This window comes from Cololabis saira, chromosome 1, assembly GCF_033807715.1.
Source record: "Cololabis saira isolate AMF1-May2022 chromosome 1, fColSai1.1, whole genome shotgun sequence".
NCBI classification, from domain to species: Eukaryota; Metazoa; Chordata; class Actinopteri; order Beloniformes; family Belonidae; genus Cololabis; species Cololabis saira.
Window position 1 is genome coordinate 8,426,927 of NC_084587.1, and position 18,537 is coordinate 8,445,463.

Genomic DNA, 18,537 nt, shown 5'->3' on the forward strand with positions numbered 1-18,537 from the left:
AATAAGAAATACTAGTATATAAAAAGATAACAGACAGATATTTACAGATGGATATTTACATAATTGCACGTTGCAGTGAATGAAAGATATTACACATTATTTCCCTTTATGAACATTTATTGTCAGGTTGTATGTGGTCTACTGTGAGCAGTGCTGGTTGTGTAGTCTCACAGCTGCAGGGAGGTCATGCATGCTGTATTTGTGTTTATGTCTATTGTGCATGTTTTATTTTATTTTTCAAAAAAGTCTATTAACATCTGGCGAAGGGACTGCCGATGGAAATTAGCCTTTCAGCTAACTTGGGTACATTTACTTTCTGCAAGGAAACATTGATCACTGTCCCTTTTTAAAAATAAAGAATTATTATTATTATTATCTGACAGTCGACTCGAACCCAGAACGAGCCTGTTGCTCCAGACGAAGAGCGACAAGAGACAGATACGTGTTTTTTTGGCACGTAAAAGTGTCACCTGAACCTCGGCATGTCGACGCTGCATCTCCGGGACGACTTGTTTACGTCTCGGCCTCATTACAGGCAGGCGGTTGTAGACTTTCTCTGTTTCACATCCAAACAATCGCTGTGTATAAATCAAAACACACCCATGTTATGTGAAATAATAGACGGCGTGGGACTTCTTGGAATGCGCCGTCTTGACATTTTGATGCCACACGTGAATGAAATTCACAGAATAAGTTGCATTCAACACCTCAGAGCCGTCCTCTTTCTGAAACCCCCGGGTTACCAGAAGTGGCGGATGTTTAAAATAAAGATCTGACCTCAACTAGGGGTCGTGGACTGTGGGAAACGGCTGTGGAGGTGTGGAAGTTATAACAACAGCTCCGGCAGCTGACTGTGTTTTTCCACATTTCTATAAAAATTTTGTTTTTCTCTTTGGCCCTGACCCGTGATGACCCATGATGCCTTTCAGACGCTTCCCAGAAACAGACATGTGTTAGCGAAGTTCAAAACCGGGCAGATGAGTGGAACTTTTTCCTCACCACAAACAAAGCACGCCCTGCTCACATGACCTGCCTCCCCTGGGTGGATATAAAGAAACCCGACGCTCTGAAGACGCACTACAATTCTTATGTCTGAACAACCGGACGGGAGATGATTGACGTTTCAGCGACACCGAGGTTCTCCATTTGTGGAAACCTTGACCCCCCCAAAGACCAGGACCTGAGCTCCACGGCAACAAGCATCAGGCAGAGATCTCACTCTTATTACAGCAAGGAGGACAGTAAGGAAACCCCAGCCCGGCCTCGCTCCAGGTACGTTCGCTTTACTTTTCATTTTATTCTCATCCAGACTACATGACTGTCTCAGAAAATTAGAATATTGTGATAAAGTCCTTTATTTTCTGTAATGCAAAAAATATCATACATTCTGGATTCATTACAAATCATCTGAAATATTGCAAGCCTTTTATTATTTTAATATTGCTGATCATGGCTTACAGCTTAAGAAAACTCAAATATCCTATCTAAAAAAATTAGAATATTCTGGGAATCTTAATCTTAAACTGTAAGCCATAATCAGCAATATTAAAATAATAAAAGGCTTGCAATATTTCAGTTGATTTGTAATGAATCCAGAATGTATGACATTTTTGTTTTTTTAATTGCATTACAGAAAATAAAGAACTTTATCACAATATTCTAATTTTCTGAGACAGTCCTGTAGATCACTGATCAGAAGCTGTGTTTTTATTTTTTTTTAACTTTATTAAAATGACAATTACAATAGTTATCAAGACAATCCTTGACAGAGGGATTTTCAGTCACATGTGTTCAAGTTAGCGCTTAAATATTTACATTCAAATATTCCTTCACTGGTGTCCATCTTTGCAGGAACAAGTCCTTTCTCATCTGCAGCTTAGCTGCACACTTTACCTTTCATTTTTATTCTCATCCAGAGTAGATCACTGATTTTTTGAACTTTTTTAACCCTTCTGCTGTCTTTGGGTCAAGGGAGGGTGAAGGGAGAAAAGAAGGAATGAAGGAAGGGAGAAAAGATGGAAGGAAGGAAAGAAGGAAGTAAGGAAGAAAGGAGAAAAGAAGGAAAGAAGGAAGGAAGTAGGAAAGGGAGTGAGGAAGGGAGAAAAGATGGAACGGAAGAAAGATGGAAGGAAGGGAGAAAGGAAGGACAGAAGGGAGAAAAGGAAAGAAGGGAAGAAGGAAGGAATGGAGAAAAGGAAAGAAAGAAGGGAGGGAAGAAGGAAGGAATGGATAAAATAAGGAAAGAAGGAAGGAAAGGCAAAGAAGGTAATAAAGGAACGAATGACGAAAGGGAGTTAGGAAGAAAAGGGAGTAAAGGAGGGTAAAAAAGGAGGAAAAGAGGAAGGGAAGAAGGAAGGAGAGAGCATGGCAGGAGGAAAGAAGGATAGAAGAATTGGGTCAATTTGACCCAAAGACAGCACAAGGGTTAAAATTTCAATTTCAATAGTTATCAAGACATTTTTCAACAATCCTTGACAGAGGGATTTTCAGTCACATTTGTTCAAGTTAGCGCTTAAATATTTACATTCAAATATTCCTTCACTGGTGTCCATCTTTGCAGGAACAAGTCCTTTCTCATCTGCAGCTTAGCTGCACACTTTACCTTTCATTTTTTTCTCATCCAGAGTACAGTAGATCACTGATCTGAAGCTGTGTTTTTTGTTTTTAAAGGTCTTTCTACAGCTATGAGACGTCGGAGTTGTACAGCCACTTCAGCGCGTTGTCCAGTCCGCTGAGACAGAGGCCGAGCTCGACGCTCAAGACCCTCCAGTCCAAGAAGGAGGACAGAGATGGGGGCAAAGCTGGCCTTCCCGGCTCCTTCAAGAGGCCCAAGTCTAAAGGGAACAGGCATTTGCTCTCCAGAGAACTCAACGGTAAGAAAGTACAACCGCAAATAAGAAAATATGTTTTTTAATTTCAGATTCAGACGACTTTATTAATCCCTTTGGGAGGTTCCCTCGGGGAAATTGACATCTCCATCACACTCACACAAGACTGTCATTTACAAATCAAACACGCCAAAAACAAAACACCCATATACCGTATTTTCTGGACTATAAGCCGCTACTTTTTTCATAGGTTTTGAACCATGCAGCTTATACAAAGGTGCAGCTATTCTGTGGATTTTTCTTCCACCGCTCGGGCGCTCTAACCGGAATTAGAATCAAAACTAAGACAAAATAAATGCAAAGAAAAATACGCTACTTCTTCTTTAGCAAATAGAAGTAGGTAGAAGCAGATTTCAAACAGATAAATAGATAAATAAATACCGGTTATTTTCTCTTGGTTCTGTCCCGTTTTAAAGCAAGCAAAGTTGCTGCCGTGTTAAAAGACACTGTTAGGAAAGATCTATCTAGGTACAAACATGTACATCATTTACAGTTCAAAATCCTTCTGTACATGTAGTAAATATCTAATCTAACAACAGAAATATCTGCGGCTCGCATATCTTTTTTTTTAAATAGAGCGGATGCGGCTTGTATGCAGGTGCGGCTTATTCCAGTCCAGAAAATACGGTAAATGTAAAAAGATAAGAAAATTAAAAATAAAGATAAAAGTAAAAGGTAAAGGTAAAAGCAAAAATAAAAATAAAAATGAAATAGAAAGTGGGGTGCCATAAAAAGAATAATAAGGATAGAAAAAGTGTTGTGTAATATTGCACAGTTATTGCACTGTCCTGGTTATTGCACAATGAAATTAAAAATGAAATGAAAGAAATGGCATTTATTCTTTGATTTACTTTGACTTTAATGTCTCCAGAAACAGAACAAATCTTTCTCAGCAGCTCATTTGTTTGCTCATTTCAGGATTTCAAAGTAAAGCTTTTTAATGTTGCCGTTCCTCTTTAAAATACTTAAAAAGCATTCTGGCATGAAGTCATAAAGCATTTTCATTGTTATTTTGGCCCATTGTTGCAGCAAATCCAGTAGCAGGACCGTCTTCCTCCTCATCCACGTCGGCCTAAACGGTCCAGGATCTGCTTTCCTACTGTCTCGTTCAATGATGCAGATTTCCCTGGAGACGATGTGCTCTTGAAGGCAGCATATGTTCCTCTAAAATCTTTCCTGGATTATAGGTGCCATCATAGGATGTGATTTTGACCGCTTTTTATACTCATTGAGCACCACAATGGGGTTGTTTTGCTTGTACATATGAGACTTGCCCCACTTATCTGTTTATTTTATCTTTATTTTTTATTATCCTATTTGATACCTTCAACGTTTTGCTGCTCAGTTGCCTTGAAATTGCCCCTCGGGGATAAATAAAGTATTTCTGATTCTGATTCTGATTTAATCAGGGCTCAAAAACTCAGCTACTGTATTATTTGACAGCTCCTTTATATGCAGAGGCTATCGCAGGTTCGATTCCCAGCCTGTCACTCTTTAATGCGTGCTTTTGTGGCACTAGATCCACAATAATCCACAATTTCATTCTGCAAAAAAGAGCCATAAGAATAATCAGTAGAAAACTTCCTTCAGTTAAAATTGTTGAAATTTCATGAATTATTAGACTATAGTATTCTGCAAATTATGTTTAAAGCTCATAAAAAAACTTTACCAATCAACATTCAGAAAAGATTTGAAAAAAGAGAAAGCAAGTATAATGTAAAAGGAACAGAGATTTAAAAAAAAAAACAAGATTCAGGACAAAATTGATGATTGTGTTTCTGTGAAAGGAATCAGTTTATGGAACAATCTGAATAAAGAAAACAAAGAATCCAAATCAAATATTACATTCAAAAGAACAATTAAAGCCTGTATGTAAAAATATAATTGAAATATGTTAGTTAAGTTTGATTGACATTCCCATAGACGGCGGTAATTTTATCTTATTTTATTTTATTTTAGTTTTTTATTTACTTAGTTGTTTTTTTTTTAATTTATGTTATTTGTGAATGCATAGGCGCCGAATTATGTTTTTGCTGGTGGGTGCTGAATGTCATGTAGTGTAGTGTAGCAATTCAGCAACGTAGATTTAACAGCGGTAACGGACATGAACGCCGCACGCACACACACACACACAGACACACACAAATAATAATCAAATTCTAAACAAATTCGGGTGTTCATCTGAGGAAAAAGGAGGCTATTTTTCTATAGTTCATAACCAAGATCATTCTTTCTTCCATCTTGATCGTTTCTAATCTACAACAGTAGAATTGAATTTTTTTTAATTTCACCGTGCGCCCTGTGACGGCATCTCTGCGGTGTCCAATAGGAGAGAAGGTGGAGGGAGAAAAAAAAGTTGCAGTTTGTAGATCAGAGACGATCAACATGGAAGAAAGAATGATCTTGGCTGTGAGTCTGTGTGAGGAGCTGTGGGATGAGACTGCAGGACTATCGGGACATCAATAAAAAGGGACAAAAGTGGAGAGAAATCTCCCAGAATTTGGACACACCTGGTGTGTTTAAAAGTGGTAGAAATGTGATATACTTTTGCTCTTTTAACAATAAAAAGTTAATTTAAAATAAAATATAGCATTTCCATGCCTCATCTGGGGATCAATTGAATCATTGATCAATATGGTTATGAAAAGACCACGTGTCAATACTTTTGCAAACTGAAGCACTACAGGTCCGCTAAAATGACTGACATGAGCTAAAAAAACAACATAGTTCAGAAAGGTTTTTTAATAAAATATGATTCAGCCTGACCTGGCCATCATGGAGCTCCCGAACGAGCCTTTATTCCCCCAAATCCTGTCTTCATGAGGATTTCATGGACCCATCCCCTCCTTGCTGCTGCTGCTCGTCTCCTCCTCCTCAGAAGAAGAACTAAAGCCAGGGCTTTTCTTTGAATCAGGGACACATGCATTTTGCAAAACGAGCTGTAGCTACTGTACGTCCAAATGAGTGGGAAAACGGCGCCAGAACGGAAAAACTTTTTTTCAGTCGCCAAGCAACTTGCAACAAATGTGTACACAGGTGTATGCGCGCAGGCTCTGCGTCACTCAGACCCTGCGCTCTTGCGCAGCGGCAGCACATACACTTGAATGGGAAAGCCGGCGGCGGCTGTGCGCCCTTTATTAGAAAACCGCTTTAGCCAATCAGTGATTGTTGACATGGGGGCTCCCCTACTCGGCTCTCCCCGTGGGAGCTCGGCCATCTCCGTGGGTGCTCGGGCCCCGAAGCACCCACGGTTCCGGCGCCTATGTGTGAATGTATTTCTTGGAAAAAGGGGCAGATTAAATAAGATTCTTCTTCTTTCTGCTCCCTTTTCATTCACAATTTATGAACATTTGTATTTGTATTGAATTGTTTGTTTTATTTTTTTGAATGAAATAAAGAATAAAATTAAATTAAACGAATAAGAGCTTATAAATAAACACAAAGCAATGTTAGTCAGAATTGTTAAAGTTGTGTGTATGTTTCTCTCAGGCGCCAAGGGCACCGTCTCCATGATGACCATCTCCGAGTCGGACAGCTGGGAGATCTGCTCCTGCTCGGGGATGAAGTACGGACAGTTTGTGGAGTGGGAGAAGATTGACCCTGAAGCTGCGATGAGATACCAGCAGATCCTGAAGAGCGGACACCAGCAGCTGAAGACCATGGCCAGGCGGGGATTGTGGGCCGTCCCACACACGCTGAGGGCCAAGGCGTACTACCACATCATCCACAGCATCAACTCCAGGTCCGGTCACGTCATCAACGGGAATTGATCTATCTTTTTTTTTTCTCTCTCTCTCTCTCTCTCTCTCTTTCTTTATTTCTTTCTCTTTCTTTCTGGCTCATTTCTTTCTTTCTGGCTCATTTCTTTCTTTCTGGTTCATTTCTTTCTTTCTTTCTTTCTGGCTCATTTCTTTCTTTCTTTCTTTCTTTCTTTCTTTCTTTCTGGCTCATTTCTTTCTTGCTTTCTGGCTCATTTCTTTCTTTCTTTCTTGCTCATATCTTTCTTTCTTTCTTTCTTTCTTTCTGGCTCATTTCTTTCTTTCTGGCTCATTTCTTTCTTTCTTTCTGGCTCATATCCTTCCTTCCTTCCTTCCTTCAGAACCATAAATCAGACTTTACACAAAAACGTCATCAACAAGAATTTATCATTTTTACTGCGAGATAATAAATTCTTACCGTGGGGATTTTTTTTGACGGTATATCATGAACGGTAAAATATCACCCATTCCTAATTGATGTCTCCTGCAGCAGGGCCGGCCCCCCGGGCAGAGACGTCTACTTGGAGCTGGCCAAGACGCTATTTGGGGACCAGAAGATGAGCAGCCACCCCGTCCCAGAGTACATGGAAGATGGAGACATACCAAGGTACATTTTATAACCACACGACTTCTGACCACATGGGGGAAGCATATCACAAGAAAAATCTATTTTCAGACCCTGGCATTAGATATGTTTAAAACAAAATGCACTTGTAGGCCTGATGGGACGACGTGGTACCACAAGACGTGTGGGACAAGCTTAAAGCCAACTTCAGGAGAGTAATGGCTGACGGGTTCAACCGTGGGTGTCCTGCCTGTCCAGTGTTGATTTGGAGTTTCTTAATTCCCTCTTAACCCTTTTCCACCAAACCGGTTCAAGGGCTCCCCTTTGTACCCGAGCTATGGAAAAGCTAACTGGTTCTCAGCTGGTTCGCAAGTTGAACGAGTTGTGAACCAGAACCAGCCCTGGAACCAGTTTGGTGGAAAACTATGATGGAGGCCTGGACCCTTTGTGATGGCTCCGCCTCCCTATCCAGGCTTACTTACCATATTTTTCGGACTATAGAGGGAATGCATTGATGTCACTTTCCCACTGGACCAGCCCCCTTACTCGCACTGAGTGGCAAAACATCAGCAAAAACAGCTGCAACTAGTGGAGAAGACGGGATAACAGCTGATTATCGGCTTAAATTAAAGGCAGTTGGACTTGACAGTGACCCGTACAGTTACCCCAAGAACCAGTGGTCCGTGGACATTAATATTGGGCCACGAATCGATACCTGATATTTATATGTACTTCATTTCTACACCAAGTATATATATATATATATATATATATATATATATATATATATATATATATATATATATATATATATATATATATATATATATTTACACAAAGTAAAACTTGAAGGTATACAAAAGTCTTGACGCTTGGTCCTACTTTAAGGCAAGATTTGTTGTAGAAATTAAAGTGATGATGACACCAAACTTTATGATTTGAACGTTTAACGTTAGCTACCCAAAAATCCAACATTACCTGATACAAAATGGGAACCGCAAATCCACGTTTTGGTGCCTGGAATCCAGTTGTTTCTGAGAATTGCAGCAATCCATTTGTCTCTCTTAAGCTTATTTTTCGGATGTCTGTAAAACGATAACTCAGATTTCTTGCTAAATCTATGAGTACAGTCGATCGCACAACAGCTCTTTCCCATTTTAGATTTTTTCGAGTTGCTCAAACTGAAAGTTTACGCTGACACTCAGTCTTTCTGCGACTCAGTGGGCGAAACCTGCTGTGAAGTCGCATCTGTGACATCATGCGCATTCCTTCTATAAATCGCTCCAGAGTATAAATCGCATCAGTCAAAAAATGCATTATGAAGAAAAAAAAACTATATATATATATATATATATATATATATATATATATATATATATATATATATAAATCGCACTGGACTATAGGGCACATTTTTTGGGGAAATATATTTCGTAACACATCAACAGTTATTCAGCTACACAACAGCATAAAAATCGTATCTGGGAGGCTGAATAGACAGAAAAAAACATAACAAGCTGGCGAGTCCAACAAGCAAGTTACCGGTAAGCAAGTTTCTCAGTTGCATTTACAGTAAGTTAATTAATGATTAAATTACCTACTGTAATTTTCATTGGTACAGGAGTAGCACGTACCGGCTATGACTCTAGAGCGCCCTCTAGTGGCTGTAGGTCGTGTTTCCTCCTCGGTCATGTCGTTCAGCGTGTATGAATGTTTAAGAACATGGGAAATTATATATTTTTATATAAATAAAGTCTCACCTGAGTATAAGTCGCAGGACCAGCTAAAACTGTGAAAAAAGACAACTTATTGCGACTTATAGTCCGAAAAATATGGTAGATCAACTACTCTTGATCCGATATTATCATGTAGTATGCGTCACATGAGCAAATTAAAAATGTTTGAGTGTCTTATCAGTCGGAAAATAACTAAATTACGCCTCCAAGGACTGTAGTTAACGTTCAGCTTATTGTTGTCATCATCGTTCATAGGTATATAAGGCAGCGTGACCCATCCGTCTTCTCGTTTCCAGGTACTGTCTCAACAAAGCCGGTCTGAACTCGGTGAAGAAGATCCTCCTCTGCCTCAGCAAATACTTTCCGGAGATGAGTTTCTGCCCCGTCCTCCCCGCCTTGGTGTCGCTCGTCCTCCACTTCAGCGAGGACGAGGCCGAGTGCTTCTACAGCATCTCCCGCCTCGTCTGCTACGTGGACGCCAACAAGCGCTACGTGGACCAGACCTTCCTCACGTACCGCGCCTCCTGCATGACCTTCGGAGACCTGGCCAACCGGTGCTGCAGGGGCATCCGCAAGCTGATCGCCGGCTCCCACCAGAACCTCTTCGAGTTCTACTCCGACTGGATCATGTGGATATTTGCCGACCTTCCCTTCACGTACGCCATCAGAGTCCTGGACGTCTACCTGCTGGAGGGCTACAAGGTGCTCTACAGGTTCGTAGTGGATCCGTCAAACACAGATGATTGATACAAGAAGAAAAATGTTTAATACACTTCCATACCTGTCAAGTATTTTACCGCTCTTTCCCGCCGTCCTCTCACATTAGTATTTCCCTGTAAATTTCCTGTAATATAATGTAATACTTTTCAAACGGCAAATTGAATTGTCACTAGCCTCGCCAGAACTGCCCCCTCCTGTAGCCTGGGTGGCATTTCTCGCGAGGTTAGTGGCGAAAACGGGAGCAAACTTGGAACAACAAATCAGAGATGGATGGATGTAACGAGAGAGAAGACATTTCTGCCAAAAAAGCAAAGACTTTGTGTAAATATTTTGAAAAATGGGAAATCGAATTTACTTTCCTAAAGAGGAGCAGGATGGGGCTCAGTTACGAGTTCTAAAAGACGTGTAACTGCGATGTTATGGCACTTTTCCACTAGTACAGGGATCAGCAACCCACGGCTCTAGAGCCGCATGCGGCTCTTTAGCGCCGCCATTGTGGCTCCCTGGAGCTTTTTCAAAAATGTTTACCTTTTTTTTTCTTCTTTTTTTTCTTTTTTCCTTTTTTTTCTCTTTTTCCTCTTTTTTTCTTTTCTTCCTTTTTCCTTTCCTTTTTAATCTCGACATTTCGACTTTTTTCTCAACATTTTGAGTTTTTTCACGAAATTTTGACTTTTTCCTCGACGTTTTGACTTTTTTCTCAACATTTTTACTTTTTTCTCAAGATTGTACTTCAACATTAATCTTGACATTTTGACTTTTCTCGACATTTCGACTTTTTTCTCAACATTTTTACTTTTTTCTCAAGATTGTACTTCAACATTAATCTTGACATTTTGACTTTTCTCGACATTTCAACTTTTTTTCCGACATTTCGACTTTTTTCTCAAGATTGTACTTCAACATTAATCTTGACATTTCGACTTTTTTCTCGAAATTTCGACTTTTTTCTCGACATTTCAACTTTTTTCTCGAAGTGCATAATGAAAAAAAAAATCTTCCCCCAGTTATAACTAACATAGATACATTTTTTGCGGCTCCAGACATATTTGTTTTTTGTGTTTTTGGTCCAATATGGCTCTTTCAACATTTTGGGTTGCCGACCCCTGCACTAGTACCTACTCATCTCAACTCAGCCTGTTTTCTTTTCCATAACAATTCAGCACCAAAGATGTAGAACCTGGAGGAGATGATAGATGTGCTGCTGGGTCTGTGGCTTGTGTTCAATTTTCAAGTTAAAAAATGAGAGTGAGAGAAGCTTCAAGCGGCGATGCTTTTTATTATTTTAGTTTGTCTCGGCGCTGCTGAAAAGTCAGCTGGAGCCGTGAGCAGCTATGAAGTGACAGAGCTCCTGGTAGATCTTGTTGTTCCTTATCGCCCGTCTAAATCCCTTTTTAATTCTCTCCTCAGCACCAGGTTTATGAACATCTGCACCTCAGAGTTGGATCACCAAACTGACTTTTGCTCTGGTCGAATAAAATGAACAAGAAGCCGTCAGAGTCGCTCTTTCGCTGATTTCCGCCTCCTGACTCAGACGTCTGACTCCAACCCCCCGACCAATCGGTGGCCTGTAGTGTGATTAGTTTTAGTTTAGTTTATTTATTTAGCAATATAAGACAAATATGAAAAAAAATGAAAAACAATGAAATAACATGCAAGGAAAGGAAGAAGCCTGGTGGCTTATATAAAATCCTTTCCATATATGAATAAAAAACAAAACAAAGCTACACAAGGGAGAGTAAAAAAAACAAAGAAACACAAGAAAATATCATTCTGAGAAACCTTTTTTGAATTATCAATAATTTATTAATATATGTTGAATGTGTCGAAGCCCAAACAATGTTGCAGTAATTAAGATGAGGGAAGATTAAACTATAATAGAGAGTTAAATGAGAGGAAGGAAGAACAAAAGGACAAACTTTTCTCAAAATACCAAGCATCTTCATAGATTTCATGCATACAGTATCAATATGTTGTTTCCAATTTAAACAATCATCGATAATGACACCCAAGAATTTGGTATGAGTAACCTGGCAAATTTCAGAGCCATTGATTATAATTCTAGGTTTTTCTTTGGGAAATGTTTTGTTTTTGTAACTAAAAATCATGAAGTTGCATTTTTTAATATTAAGAGTAAGCTTGTTCAGTTGAAACCATTTGAAGACATCCAATAATTAATTGTTTACATGATTGACAAGGGTATTTAAATCCCTGTGTGAGGCAACGAGATTAGTATCATCTGCAAATAAAATAGGAAGAAATTTATTACAGTTCATGGTTAAATCATTCATATAAATCAAAAACAATAAAGGACCAATGATGACATCAGATACAGCCGACTCAGCCGCTTAGAACCTCGGCAGAATAGTTAGAGAAAAGTATCAACTCGGCACGTGAGACCCCTAGTGGGAAAGAACCAAACTGAGAGGAGGCGAGTTGGGTCGGGCTGAGTAGATACTAGTGGAAAAGTGCCATTAGTGTCTCCCACGGGGGAAGAACCGAGGTCCGTCAGCAGCACCAGGGCGGCGCCAGAGAGCCACATGAGTGAAAATGACAAATTAAAAGAAAATGTAAATGCTTCACTTGAAGACAATCAATGTGTATATAAACTGAAAATATTTAAAATAAATAAATATTCTTTAATTTATGGGCTCAAATTAATGCCATAATTATTTTGTATCTGTAAATATAATATCTGATCAATAAAGTTCTTATTTTTGCCATCTGAGAAAATTAAATATATTATATTTGGTGCCTAATTGTTTCCCAAGTATATTAGTGCGTGTGTGAATGAATAAATGAGACGTAAAACGTACATTTCTTTGTAGAAAGGTGCTTTATGAAAATAAGTCAATTTACTTGTATTAGTTTGCAGCGCAGTCTTGAACATCCAATATGGCGGCGACGTCAGTAGGCGATGCAATGTGCTGATTGGCTCTCCAGAAACGCTTTGAAACCCGTGCCAAAGATCGCTGATTGGCTCTTAGTTTTGGCACGTCAAAACACTGCCATAACTCATAGTCGTAAAAAAAGTTTGTAGCTTTTGAAAAAAAGTTTGTAGCTTTTGTAAAAAAGTTTGTAGCTTTGTAAAAAGTTTGTAGCTTTGTAAAAAAGTTTGTAGCTTTGTATCTACAAGTACAAATATTTTTTGCAAGTGCAAATATTTTTTTCACACGCATAAAATATCTCTACAAGTACAAATATTTCTTTCACACGCACAAAATATTTCTACAAGTACAAATATTTTTTGCACACGCACAAAATATTTCTACAAGTACAAAGTTTATTTACAGACACAAAATACTTATGGCATTAATTTGAGCCCATATTAATTCCCTTTTGTGCCAGCGGTTGGTGGAAAATTTCCCGTATTTTTAAATCCCAAACTTGACAGGTGTGTAAACTTGACGTGTCCCTGGCAGGGTGGCGCTGGCCCTGCTCGGCCTCTACAAGGCCTCCGTCTCGTCTCGAGTGGCGCATGTGGAGGACTTCAGGGCGGACATGAAAAGCTTCGTCCAGAGCGTGGACCGCCACTGCACGGTGGAGGAGCTGCTGGAACGAGCCTTCGGTGTCCCCATGGCCACCCGGGCCGAGCTCAACCTGCTCTTCAACGCCAACAAGGAGTCACTCGTGCGAAAGGGTGTCAGCAAACAACAGAAGAGGTAATGATGTCATCGTTGTAACAGACCGAAGTGTCGTTTGCAGAAGTGATGGACGATGTTACTGGAAACAGCAAAAATACTTTGATGCACCGTAATATGTCCCCTGTAATGTCCCTGAAGGCAGACGGTGGAGACGGTGGACTTCAACATCTTGCGCTCCAGCGTCTTCACAGGGACTGAGATGAGAGTGATCTGGGCCTGGATCCCCGAGCGCTTTGCTCTTTTCAGCCCCGTCAGGCTGTTCAGTACATCCGAACACGGGAGAAGTCTCGCCTCGTAAGTAACTTTTGGTCATCGATCAAGGAAACTCAATCAGATATGGATCCTTCATCTTTGTTAGATTTTTTTTAAATAAAAAACTTTCATTTGTTTCATTCAAACAAGCTTAATCATTAGCACGCCAGTACTTTTTATTTTCTCTTCAGCTTCAGACTCATAGGGCAGCTAGACTTACTCTTAACTGTTCTTATAGATCTAGTGTTGACCGAATGCATTCTTGTCTCAGTTGGCTGAAGGTGAATCATAGGTTATCTACCAGTTTATTATTATTTATTAGAAACATTATCCATAGCAGGCATCCCACTGCCTTCTCAAATCAGATTAGTTATAGTGCAGATGTTCATCATTACAGTACCAGAGCTTCAACTCAGCGTCAACTTACATTACCAAGACCAAGAACTAATTCAATGAAAAACACTGTTGTATATAGAGCAATTTCATCATGGAACACTCTTCCTTTAAATATTACATACATTATAAACAAGAAATCATTCAAAAAACATGTTAAGTCATTTTTTAGATTGGACAGTTAATAGTGTTATGTTATCATTTTGGGAACTGTGATTTATTCTTTTCTTTTTCTTCTTTTCTTCTCTTTTTAATTGCAATTGGATCTGTGTATGTTTTGTAACTGGAATTGTATGTTATTTATATATGTGTATTGTTGTTTATATTGTACTTTTTAAATAGGACCCCAGGAAGACTAGCCTGGCGTTTGTGCGTCGGCTAATGGGGATCCTTAATAAACATAAACATAAACATAAACATAAACTCTAAAAGAAATATTGATGTTACAGATTGAGTTAAATCCATTCAGTTTAACTGAGTTCAGTTGAATTTATAACTAAAGTTTCCTCTTTTTTTCTTCATTTAGGTTTTATTCACATTTGGAAGGACATGAACCAGTGGTCCTGATTATCAAAACAGAGGATGAAGAGGTAAAATTAAACAATGAAGCTAATATTTTAATACAATGCAAAAGTTATGACCCCCTTGTTGTTTATGTTTTATGTTTTATTTTTTATTTGTGTAGCAAGTAAAACACATTTTTCTTCCTTTCACTTGTGAATATTGTAGCATTTTTTTTTTTCTTCTTACGTCTTTCCCTCTTGGCATTATGTTACAACACACCTTTAATGATCCAGACGAGCAAACTGCCAAAATGTTTGGTTAAATGGGGGCGTGGCCACCGGCTGCCACTCACCTTCTTAATTCCTGTGTAAAGGAGTACTTAGTATCACCCACATGTTTGTTTTTGTGGTTTTATTTGGTAAACGAGAAGAAAATGTAGCAATAATAGTTCATGGAATAAAGTTTGTGTCTAAAATATACGTTTCTTCCCCTCATTTCTCAGGTGTGCGGTGCCTTCCTGTCGACAGATGTGATCAAAAGGAAAACCTGTGACTCTCAGGGTCTCGCATACTTTGGAACGGGGGAGTGTTTCGTGTTCACGGTGAGTTTCAGGGAGATTTAAAGAACATTTATGACGTTATGTTTCCTTTTTCATCCATGTTTTAGTTTACTTGACGGAGATTCTTGTGATTATCACATTACAGGATGGTGGCTAGAGCTGATTTCCAGATGTTGTTTCATGTTTAACTTTAAAGGAAAAACTTGATAACAACAAGAAATCCTTATGAGAGCTTGTACATTTCCAGGGGTGACATCATGCTGTTAAAGGGAACATGATCTGTGGGTTTTCTTGTTTTTGGGGGATTTTTTTGGCGTCTGAACTGAAGTGACTTATAACCAGTACTGGAGTTGAGGGTCGATGAGGGGGGATGGCATCCCCCCTGAAATAAAAAGTCAAAATCATCCCCCCTGTAAAACTGCCATCCCTCCTTTCTATCCCTTATGTCATTTCATCAATGAATGTGGTTTTACTGCTATTTCAACATTTAGAGTCATCACCACAAAAATAACACCCGAAAAATGTGACAATTTTCACCTTTTTCAGGTAAATTTTCACTTGAAATAAGTAGGAAAATCTGCTAGTGGGACAAGATTTATCTTCTTATTACAAGCAAAAGAATCTTGTTCCACTGGCAGATTTTTTCTACTTATTTCAAGTGAAAAACTACTTGAAACAGGTGAAAATTGTTGTTTTTTCCAGTGAAGAGTCTTGTTTTAAGTGTAATGAGATTTTTTTTACTAAAATGAGACATTTTAACTAGAAATAGGACAAATATTCTTGAAGATTTTGAGTTTTTGCAGTGATCTATTTTACTTATCCTGTGAAGGACAGAGTCATATTGATAAGTTCAGAAAACAGTTTTTTATTGTTGTGTTTTGATGTATTTGATGTAAGCCCAGTGGATATTTAAAGCTTACAGAAGGCTGCATTTAACTGCTGCTATGTCATTCCTGCAGTATTTCTGCAGGTGTTTTGGTCACTGCTATTATTTGTAATATATTATATTATTTGTAATCAGCACAAATTATCTGTCCCCATATGGTAAAATCCATCACCCCCCCTGATTTTTTTTTTTATAACTCGAGTACTGATTTCTTTTAATAACTCAAAAAGTCTGGGAATACTAAACCGAGCCATTTTGTTTGGGGTTGCTTCAGATTGGAAATATGTATTTCGTCGAGTCATTACGGATTTTCAGGGTGCAGTGACATCACAGACCCAGATCAGAGGAGAATTATCTAGGCTATGATTATTTCTTTTACTGATCTTCTCCCATCACATAATGCACACGCTGTATCTTAGAAATAGAGCTGCTGTTTAAGGATTTGTGTTTCTTTTTATTTGGGATCTTGTTTTTTTCTCTTTTGTTTTTCTCTTCTCTTTTCTCACTTTCTTCTCCCTCTTTCTTTCCTTTTTTTTCTTCTAATTTAAAAAAAGAATTTCTATGTGGGATTCTGAATGTTAGGAACAATTAAGATCCCACAAAATGCTTGACACACAAGCTTAAAAAAGGTCAAAGCGTGTTTCCTTTGAGATAAGATCCAAAGGAATTAGGTGTTTTTTAAACATTGAATTAGGGTTAAACAAAGTCTGTATTCCCTCTTCCAGCTCCGTCCCAGCATGGAGCGCTACCAGAGAGCGATGGTCAACATCATGACCAGAAGAGCTTCCCCTGGGCCGGTCCAGCCCAGCAGCGCTGCCTCTGCTCCGGAGTCTCGTTGTGGCGTCTCTCAGACTGACACCACGACCCTCACCTGCCCTGCTGAGACCCCCAGGGACCACAGGGACCACAGGGACCACAGGGACCACAGGGACCCCGGCTACCTGACCGGCCCCGTATCCGCTCCGTTAGACGACTCCATGACGGCCAAGGAGCCCAAGAGGCCCAAGGAGCAGCAGTTCTCCATGTTCATCGCCGGCGACGACAGTCGGCTCGTTATTGGTACGTGAATCAAACATGCAGCTGGAATCATTTTGTGAATATTGAGTACGTTTACATGGGAAGTTTAATTCCTCTTTAATTCAGAATTAAAATTAAATCCGATTTAAAATGAGTAAAAATGACCATGTAAACACCTAATTCTGAATGAAAATGGCCATTCCGAATTAAACTTAATTAAAACCAGCCACTAAAAGTGGCTGGTTAACACCAATTTTAAATCCAAATAGAATAATTCCCCGATCATGTATACACTCATTCCGCTTTAAATTAATTCCGGTCTTTCTGAGCTGCTCGTTCCCTCGCCCGTCTGTCGCGATGACGCTTATGAATGAATGAATGAATGAAAAAAATTTGAATGAAAAAAAATGTATTGGTCACCACCAAGCTTGTACACTTAGGTCACGACCAAAGGGGCAGGGCTGAAGCCTCGGCTTATATTCCGCTGGGCTTGTTTTCCAAACAAAGTTTCAAGATGGCAGCACGCAGTAAACAGTGGTCAAGAGCAGAGACCATTTATTTAAAGGAGCATGAGGCTCCTTTTAAGAAATGAGACTCTCTAGCGCCACCCTTCACCACAACGGCCGTTGGGGGTACTGCAGCCAACAGTGAAGCCGGCACGGGAGAACAGGGAGAACGCGCATGCAGCGTCATGTGACGTCACATCTGCAGGATAGTGCGGGAAATTTGGGCCCGAATTGCAGCACATTTTGCAGCACACAGCCTGTTCAAGGCAAAGGAGAGATACACTAGAGGGCTCATTCTTTTGGGTTTGGAACGCTTCATCTGACATTATTACTAGAAAACTTAAAACGTATACTAATTTTTTTCATAAATCCTGCCTCAATCCTGCCTCATGCTCCTTTAATAAATAGCTTGGAGGACCTGGAAATAATTAAAAGAACAGATGGCAGGAAACATAAAAATTGTGAGCTTTTCAAAGTTGTAAGTGTCTAAGCGGCTAAGTTTGTTTTTCTTCCGGTAGACGTAACTTCCGGTCCTCCCCCATATCCAATCAGAACCTTCCCAACCCCCAGACCTTAAGAGGAATTGGATAAAGCCGATCAAACGTGTTTTCCATGTAAACCTCAATTCGGAATTACTATTTCCATGTAAACTCGAAGGCAAATAGTTTAATTCGGAATAATTAATTCCGAATTAAAAAACATCATGTAACCCTGGTTTCACATGAGAACGGGTCTTAAATGATAAGTGCGTGCGTCTTCTTGCAGGGGGTGACGGGGGTCACGCGCTCTGCTTGCAGCCGGACCTGGAGGGAGGAAACACCGAGCCTTGTGACACGTTCAGGAGCAGCCCGCTCTGTAAGGGACGGTTCCAGATACAGTCCCTGGAAGTTTGGGGAATCCAACAATCCATCTGCTGTTTCCCCTCAAAGTAGAGCAACGAGCACAGCTTCAAAACTGCGTTTTAGTCCACACTGAACCAGTTTTCTTGACGTTAATTAAAGAAACCTAATTTGTATAGAGTTTCAAATTATTTATCATTTGGGATGTAAATTTATACAAACACTGTAAGATTAAGTTGATTTATTTATGCTAATATCAAAGTTATTGTCTTA

At 39.5% G+C, this 18,537-nt stretch overlaps 2 protein-coding genes across 3 annotated transcripts in view; one reads left to right on the forward strand and one right to left on the reverse strand.

Annotated features, from left to right (window-relative positions):
• Positions 1-18,537, reverse strand: part of LOC133455123 (netrin-1-like) — a 462,555-nt gene that overhangs the window by 261,264 nt on the left and 182,754 nt on the right. The window lies entirely within an intron of this gene.
• On the forward strand, positions 1,096-18,520 carry LOC133455010 (TBC1 domain family member 24-like). Of its 2 annotated transcripts, none has more exons than XM_061733836.1 (11): positions 1,096-1,272; positions 2,671-2,873; positions 6,378-6,630; positions 7,137-7,253; positions 9,244-9,660; positions 13,087-13,326; positions 13,447-13,602; positions 14,480-14,543; positions 14,960-15,058; positions 16,628-16,961; positions 18,191-18,520. In XM_061733836.1, exons 1-11 carry the CDS (start codon positions 1,112-1,114, stop codon positions 18,355-18,357), a joined length of 2,211 nt encoding a protein of 736 aa, XP_061589820.1. In that variant the 5' UTR covers positions 1,096-1,111; the 3' UTR covers positions 18,358-18,520. The 2 variants fall into 2 exon arrangements, with proteins under 2 accessions (XP_061589820.1, XP_061589897.1); XM_061733913.1 differs by having other exon boundaries at positions 7,140-7,253; positions 18,191-18,519.

Bases quoted from the DNA above. Each gene is read 5' to 3' on its own strand.
- LOC133455010 (XM_061733836.1), top strand. From the start codon at position 1,112: ATGATTGACGTTTCAGCGACACCGAGGTTCTCCATTTGTGGAAACCTT. The intron at 2,874-6,377 runs GTAAGAAAGTAC...TGTTTCTCTCAG, and splicing joins GCTCTCCAGAGAACTCAACG to GCGCCAAGGGCACCGTCTCC. The intron at 6,631-7,136 runs GTCCGGTCACGT...TGTCTCCTGCAG, and splicing joins ATCCACAGCATCAACTCCAG to CAGGGCCGGCCCCCCGGGCA.